The sequence below is a fragment of the Phaethon lepturus genome, unplaced genomic scaffold, assembly GCF_000687285.1.
Source record: "Phaethon lepturus isolate BGI_N335 unplaced genomic scaffold, ASM68728v1 scaffold10487, whole genome shotgun sequence".
Classification (NCBI taxonomy): Eukaryota; Metazoa; Chordata; class Aves; order Phaethontiformes; family Phaethontidae; genus Phaethon; species Phaethon lepturus.
In genome coordinates, this window is record NW_010551169.1 from 80,512 (window position 1) to 88,693 (window position 8,182).

An 8,182-nucleotide genomic window follows, 5' to 3' on the forward strand; every position below is an offset into this window, starting at 1 on the left:
CCCTACATATAAATTTGCCTGTTCACTGGCAATTTCCTGGGTTCTGTTCTGCAATTCTTCGCTCTTTATCTGACTGGAAGCACAGTTATTAGACAGATTAAAAACAGCATTATTTTTAATCAGACAATGAAATCTAATTATGAAGCAGAAATCAGTAACATTTCCTACCTTTCCAATTACATAGCCATTGACAAGCGCAAGAGCAAGTCGTGGCATCTGATGACTGCTGAATATGCATATATTTCTCCCTTTGACATTTACATCAAAAAGACCTAAGAGTTAAATGAAAAAATATAGAAATATGAGAGTATATTAATTCATATTTGCATTTAATTACAATCAATAATTTATCATTTTCAAGGGAAAAGAATGAATCAAGTGTTTAACTCAACAGCTTGACCTCTCTGATCAATGAATCCCCTCAGCCCTTCAGGAAAGGGCATCTAGAGACTACTGTCTACTTCAGTGCTTTGAGAAGTAAGACGCTGAGAGCTAATGATAAGGAAGAAATTTCTTTTGATCAGCATATATGGGGTGTTTTTTTTTAAATCCATAAGAAGGAGCTGATGACTCCAGCAAAATGAACTGGGCAATAGCAATGAATTTCCATGATAAATAATAGATCATGTAGGGAACACAAAGCTTTCAGGTAGGAAAAGAGAATTCATTTTCCCTGTATCCCTATTAGAACTTGTAAAGCAAATCTTCCAGCATAGCTCATGGCTTCTAAAATTCTAAGTCCGGCCAATTTTCCATACAATTACCTCTTATAGCTACAAGATACTGATGAAAGGTAAAGTAGTTGTGCTGGTTTTGGCTATTTTCTTCATAGTAGCTAGTATGGGGCTATACTTTGGATTTGTGCTGAAAACAGCGTTGATAACACAGGGATGTGTTTGTTATTGCTGAGCAGTGCTTACACAGGGTCAAGGACTTTTCTGCTGCTCACACCGCCCCACCAGCGAGAAGGCTGGGGGTGTGCAAGAAGCTGGGAGGGGGACATGGCCGGGACAGCTGACCCCAACTGACCAAAGGCGTAGATATTCCATGCCATATGATATCCTGCTCAGTAGATAAAGCTGGGGGAAGGAGAAGGAAGGGGGAGACATTCGGAGTGATGGTGTTTGTCTTCCCAAGAAACCATTACCCATGATGGAGCCCTGCTTTCCTGGAGATGGCTGAACACCTGCCTGCCCATGGGGAGTGGTGAACGAATTCTTTGTTTTGCTCTTCTTGCGTGCACAGCTTTTGCTTTACCTGTTAAACTGTCTTTATCTCAGCCTACAAGTTTTCTCACTTTTACCCTCCTGATTCTCTCCCCCCCACCCCGCTGTGGGGGGAGGGAGGAGTGGCTCTGTGGTGCTTGGCTGCCGGCTGGGGTTAAACCACGACAGTAGTGCCATTTTTATTGTTCCCAGCAGCAGCAGATGATTTTTTTTAAACAGCTTTTCTACCAGTACATTATGTTGCCCATTTGTAAGGTGCAGTTGTCTCTGGAGGAATCCTCTGGTGTCCATAATGTAAGAGTTTCAGGGTGTCATTAGGGCCATGAGAATTATACAGCCAAGGACCATTGTGCCTCTCTGGATGATGCCACAAATCATAAAATACAGATGAGGCTTCTAGCCCTTCAGGCAAGATAGGCAGGACACGTAACTGTCACAATGGATCTCTGCTTTCAGATCGAGATAAAGCTTCCTGCGAAATTAAAGACCCCCTAGACCAGATCATCATCTACTTTGCCATCACTACTTTGAAGGCCTTTGAATTATATCATTTTAGATCTACTGAAGTCAAATAAACAGTTCTACCGGTGTCTGAAATGCAGTTTTTTATTAGGAAAGATAGGTAGATAATTTATGTCAGAGGTCTTTATTCCAAATTACACACAAGGAAGCAGGGGCCCTAAATGAAAATTTAAACAACGGTTCCCAAGTCAGCACTTGTGGACTTCTGTTGCACATGACTGTTCTAGACACTTCATAAATTACTGCACATGTAAGCAAAACAAACAAATTTGAAAGAGGTTAAGAGAGAAAGATACTGTTCTGAAGGCAGAAGAGTTGCATGACAGGTGTCTGCATTCGTTTTGTAGTTGCATTTTTTTGTACTCCAAATTCTAAAAAAGAATACATGGTTATTCCTGTGTCACTAACTGTTCCTCTGATATCAGGGCAACTTTATCATATTGTTCTGAAAAATCAAGCTCTTTCTGATTACCAGTTTAATTCCTAAGTATTGCTAAATCCTTGGGAGGTTGCAGATCACACTACTCATTTTTTTGGCAGCCAATTTATACCAATTTTGTTTTGATCTTTCTTTCTAATATATTTAATTATATTTATCATCTTTAACTACTGATATTTAGTAGTTGTGCATCAGATTTGGTTCTTGCACAATTATACACATGACTTATTTAAAACTGTAGAGATAACACTGATGAATTTTACATCTAGCATGTAAAAATGTACCAAAAAGGTACAGAATATAATAACAATGTCGCATGTTTATGTCAGAAAAATACCGTTAGAAATTAATTCATTTTATAGAAAGAAAAGTGCATCTAGATTAAAACCTGGAAACAGTCTCCAGTGTGAACTTGAATGCTGCATGTTAAAAGATTATGAACTCTGCAGTGTCTAAATGATCTGATTTGTCTAAATCAAGTCAGATGCAATCCATCAGTTGAATACGCAGCATTAAAACACAGCAAAGATGTGCTTACTGCATGAGTGCAGATTACAGACCAAATTCCTACAAGCAGGTAGTTTGGTCTGTCACAAAGTAATTTACAGTTTGTGATCCTAAATAGATCTCCTTGGAGGAAGGACACTACCATGCTGTGCAACCGCTTTCAGACATTTAAGACACTTGCAAATCCTAAGGCTGGAGATAGGAGATTTGAGTTAATCTGTGTTTGAGTTAGCAAATACTTTGAAATAAAGGACCAAAACTGCTAATAGGAAGACCTTTAGTAAAACAGAGTAACAGCCACTTTCTATATTTCTAATATTACTGGTCTCCCATATTATACATTTGAGTTTTCTGGCGCAACTTCTCTAAGGTGCCTTTATAGGCTACGCTAAGGAGTATTGATTGCACTGCTCTCCATGCACTCTTTGGCGTGTCCTGAAAGATTCTGCTCTAGCACATAAAAAAGATGTGTGTAAGGTCCCTGGGAAGATGTCAGAAAGGCTGAGCAGCTCCATCACTACAAAGATAACATAAATATGTGTGCCTAATATGATACATATTATAGTTACGTGTTAGTAACACAGTAGGATGGAAGCTGATAAAGAGGAGGAACTGGAAGAGTGCCGTTAAAATCAATCACAAGGATGGAATAAAATGATTTTTTTAATCTATATATACATATACACTCCCTATTAATGAACTATACCTGGAAATTTGAATTTCTTAGCTTAGATGGATCTAGTTACAAAAGACTGTAGCTGTCCTTGCCATGGCAGTTCCATGGGAGCATTGAACTGCAGATGACAAGAAGTTTCTATTTGGCAAGCAAAAGCCAGTGACAAGTTACCATATGAGATTTTTCTTGTGCTTTATATGTAAACCAAGCATATAACTTCTGAGTTCTTACAGTCATTAATACATGTATGTATTTTCTACGTAAATATTTTAAGTAAGGAAAATGTTTATTATATCTACTCCTATTCATTACAGGAATCACCATATGACATCACAGTGAACTATAAAGTCCTTCTTTCTCATCTCTTTTGTGCATATATCCACATGAAAAATACTTTACCATATTTGTTTTTCTTGTCACCAAGAGCATCAACTCTGTTATCTGGACTGAGGCAAATGAAGCCATGGGTGAGCTTGTTGTAAAACTGAAGTGTATTGCCTTCCTGAAATTTCCACTTTTCAGCAGCCCACTAGTTTTGTAAACAAGCAGAAAAGACTTATGAGAAGATGATACACAGGAGTTTGATATACATGAGAACAACTGACCTGATTTCACTCAAAGCATAATTTGAATTGTTTAAATAAAAATTAAAATGTACATTCTTACACTTTCCTCTCTCTTGAGTTCCAGCTCTTGTCCTGTACAGGTAAAAAACATGTAGTTAATTTACAGAGCATCCTCATTCCATTTGACACAGTTGCAGTGAGGCTGGGTTCTTGTCCCCACCAGTTTTCACTTACTGCCTGGAAATGTGCTGGCGTCTGTCACAGTCAGTTCTCTAGCAATATTGCCATCATCCTGCCCCTGGTCCAGCCACCTAAAAACCAGAACCCATTTCAGTGATGTAACCTTGACTGGCAACTCCCACAATACTGTATACATGGCACTTGCATACCGATACTTCCTCTTCTATTCGTTAAAATCTCAAGGCTGACAAACAGCAATAGACAAATCTGGTTTTAGTGAAAAGAGATCGACTTTGGGAAAAGAGGTTTTGTTCGCTTGTTCTTGATGAAACTTATAAATAAACGCTTTACTGGGCTGAGGTACAAGGGCCTAAGACAATTATTACAAATCAGAGAACTCATATTGATCCCAGATCAATAACAAAAGGTGCAGTGGTCATTATGTTTGCTCTTCCTGTCTGCAGGAAGGCTACAGCAGGATGCAAATTGTTCCATGCCCTGAAAATCCCTACACAGGGAGGCAAATCCAACACAGGCAACAATCTTACCATGTCTGAGCTATACTTGTACAATGCCATTGTACCTGCTTCACATCTACTTACATAAGTTAAGTCTAACTCTATTTGAGGATTTACACACTGTGGGAGTAAGATCAGCAAGCACAGCGTCGGGCTCTAGCAATAACTAGCACATACCCTGTGTTTTTCTGCCTGAAATGGATTTGAACTTTCCCTAAATTATGTATGAAGCTAGCATTATAGATCTCTTCATAGCAGTTCATCTCATCTGGAATACAGAATCAAAATTAGGTCAGGCAAAGATGAGGTGCTGTATCTGATAGGCAGAAAGCCCTTACTCGCACATAAATCAGTTTCAGTGTGCACATCGCTCACTCCGAGCTGTCTCAGGCAGTTATTTATTCACTCAGGGAAGTGAGTGAAGGAAATAGAATCGAGGTGCCACTGGCAAGCTGCAGCTAGATTCATACGTGACTGGACTTTGCCATTCCTAATATTTGCACTGATCTTTATCAATTATAATTTTTCCATAAGGTGTTGAGAATTAATCAGGCGTAGATAAAATTAGAAATGAGCTATGGAAACAGAAGATTCAGAGCAGCAGCATCTGCAGGGAAAAAGGCAGGGAAGTTAGGGTTGCTTCAAATTACGTTGCAGCTCAGTGACAGGCTGCAAGGCAAATGAGAAAAAGAGATGTGGTCGGGTAGCTGCGTTTGTGATAGCCATTTCACAAGATCTTAAAGCCTTGCATCGCATGGTATGGAAGAATGGATGGACCTGCTAGTGTCAGATCCAAGGTGTTGGATATGGGGAGTGTGTCAAAAAAGGACATCTTGAATAATTTGCAAGGTGCAATGATAGAAAGTTCCCAGGCAGAATGTTTTATTGCTTTTTTGTTAGCTCAAATGCACCAGAGATTTGGGACAGGTACAACTCAGCTGTAAAAAGAATCAGACCATTTCAGCTCACTTTTCAGGAAACACATATTTCTCTTGACAGGACATCTCAGAAGAAAAACTATGAGTAATTAAAAATTTATTACAAATCTAACTCAAATGAAACACCACCAACCTGTGACAAAGAAAAGTATAATCCAAATCTGTTATAGGATCCTTGATTACAACTTTGTCCAGAAACCAGCCATTTCCTGAGAATAAATGAAAAAAAATAAGTTACAGCAATGCTAATTGACCTAAAATTATAATAGCTCATTTTATCTATAACACAGACTGCACAAGACATATTCAATGTCCTATCATGCAGACATTGTCCCCTCTCCACGGTTTTTCCATAGGGACTAGTTAAAAAGGACAGAACAGTAGCAGATGCTGTCCTTAACATAATGTTTGAGAGTATAGTGAAAGTGGACACAAACTATTTGAAATTTGTGATGATACAATAAGGTAACTGTGTCACTTGAATAGTTTCCTTAGAAGCCTTTGTCTTTCACTTCTAAAATATTTTCATACATTCAGTTTTAGAAATACATATTGTATTTCAAAGAAAAGATTAATAACTTTACAGGCATATCAGTGACTATATAGAGAGATTTCTGACCTGATCCAAGACCACTGTGTCCTATAACAATCTTGTTCAAATGTCCAAGGTGCACAGCTTCAACAGCAAAGATGTCAGTCTGTAATCAATCAACAAAATTTCAGTAAAATCTAAAAAGCAGAACATTCTTCAGCTGTGGAATCCCTAAGATCCATAAACCTATAGAACTCTTCTGTCAAGATCATCCTTTGAAATACCGCCTAATGATAAGGTGAGAAAAAACCAAGAAGGACAGGTTTCCTGAAATAAAAATAAGCCTGATACTTTGTTAATGGGAGTAGTTCCATTCAAATTAATGGGATCAGAGTCAGAAAAGAAACTGCTGAAAGTTTAATTGGCTAAACAACTACAGATTACAGCAGATTGCAATGTTAGAAATACATATATAAAATGTAGTTTAAATTTCTCTTCACTTATTAAATCAAAATTTTAAAAGAATCAAAAATAAAAGTACACTGCATACCTATTTTATAAATGAAAATTTTATTTTCCAGAAACACTGGTATACCTTTACAAAGTACTTTTTGCTTAATTATGGAATTTTTGGGAAACATTGGAATGCCGTAATTACCTCTTTTTTAATTGTACCTTGCCTGGGATAACCACCCACCTGAGAGAGAAAAGCCAGCCAAATATATCAGAAAATGCCCTGTCTTTCACTTACTTGTCCTTTTAAAAATTTCTTGGGTTTCTGTGACCTGAGCAGCTGCCTTGATCCTGTATCCCCTCTTTCTCCATAGACAGAAATATAGACATCAGCCTCAGTTCCAGCGTTCCACAGTTCTCCGGTTGTCACATGCACTTCATAGATAGTCACTGACAATGAAAGATGACAACTGTTCATATCACAAACACTATTATAGTTACAATAACATCTAGCTGTGAATGTGCCTGTAGGGTCCAAATACATCTGTGTCAAGGACAATTAAAGTATAAAACCTTAAAAATCCTCTTCAATATTAAGTAAAATAATGTACAAACTTGTTCTGGTGTTACATTTATGCTTCTTATCCCAGACTGTCACTATGGGGAATGCTAACAGAATTGAACTTTAAATGCACAATAGTATGTCTTCGTCCTGTAGCATCATTTGAAATCATCATATAGCTGAAAAGTAAATAACATAAATCCAAGATTAGCCTCACCATAAGTGGTGAGATCAAAACTATAATAAGCAACAGGAGCCGTTAACATTTTGAATGCACTTGTTAATCAAAAAAGCAGAAATCTAGCACCATGGTTTTCGTTTTCTAGGACCTCAGGACTCAGAAAGCCACTTTGTTTTATTATTTTATTGAATAAGATAGTATAGTGTCATTATTTTATTGATAGTATAGTGTCATTATTTTATTGAATAAGATAGTATAGTGTCATGGTTTAGCCGCAGCCAGCACCACGCAGCCACTCGCTCACTCCCCCCCTTCCCCAGTGGGATGGGGGAGAGAATCAGGAAAAACTCGTGGGTTGAGATAAAAACAGTTTAATATGACAGCAAGAGAGAAGGAAACAACAATGATAACAATACTACTACTACTAACAAAGAACTCGTACAAGAATGAGTGATGCCCAATACAGCAATTGCTCACCATCTGGTGATCGATAACCCAACCCCGAGCAGCGATTCCCTGCCCCCGGCCAACTCCAGTTTATGTACCGGGCATGACGTCATATGGTAGGGAATACCTCTTTGGCCAGCCTGGGTCAGCTGTCCCGGCTGTGTCCCCTCCCAGCTTCTTGTGCACCTCCCCACTGGCATGGGGGAGCATGAAAAGTCCTTGACTTAGTACAAGCACTACAACTACTTAGCCACAACTAAAACTTCAGTGTGTTATCAACATCATTCTCATACTGACTCCAAAGCACGGCGCTGTACCAACTATCGGGGGGAAAAAAAAAACAACTCCACCCGAGCCAAAACCAGGACAGTACAGTACCCAACCTTTATTTCATAACATCTGGAAGCCACCGAGGCGAAGGGCTACGCAGCGAAG

General features: G+C 38.5%; 1 protein-coding gene across 1 annotated transcript; it reads right to left on the reverse strand.

The window, feature by feature from the left end:
• Positions 1-3,716: 3,716 nt before the first annotated feature.
• LOC104623660 (lipoxygenase homology domain-containing protein 1) lies at positions 3,717-7,007 on the reverse strand (the record flags this gene model as incomplete). Its single annotated transcript, XM_010290812.1, has 6 exons — positions 3,717-3,899; positions 4,037-4,068; positions 4,171-4,247; positions 5,706-5,781; positions 6,192-6,270; positions 6,856-7,007. Coding segments are annotated over 6 exons (587 nt in total), but the record flags the coding sequence as incomplete, so codon positions are not given.
• Positions 7,008-8,182: the final 1,175 nt, after the last annotated feature.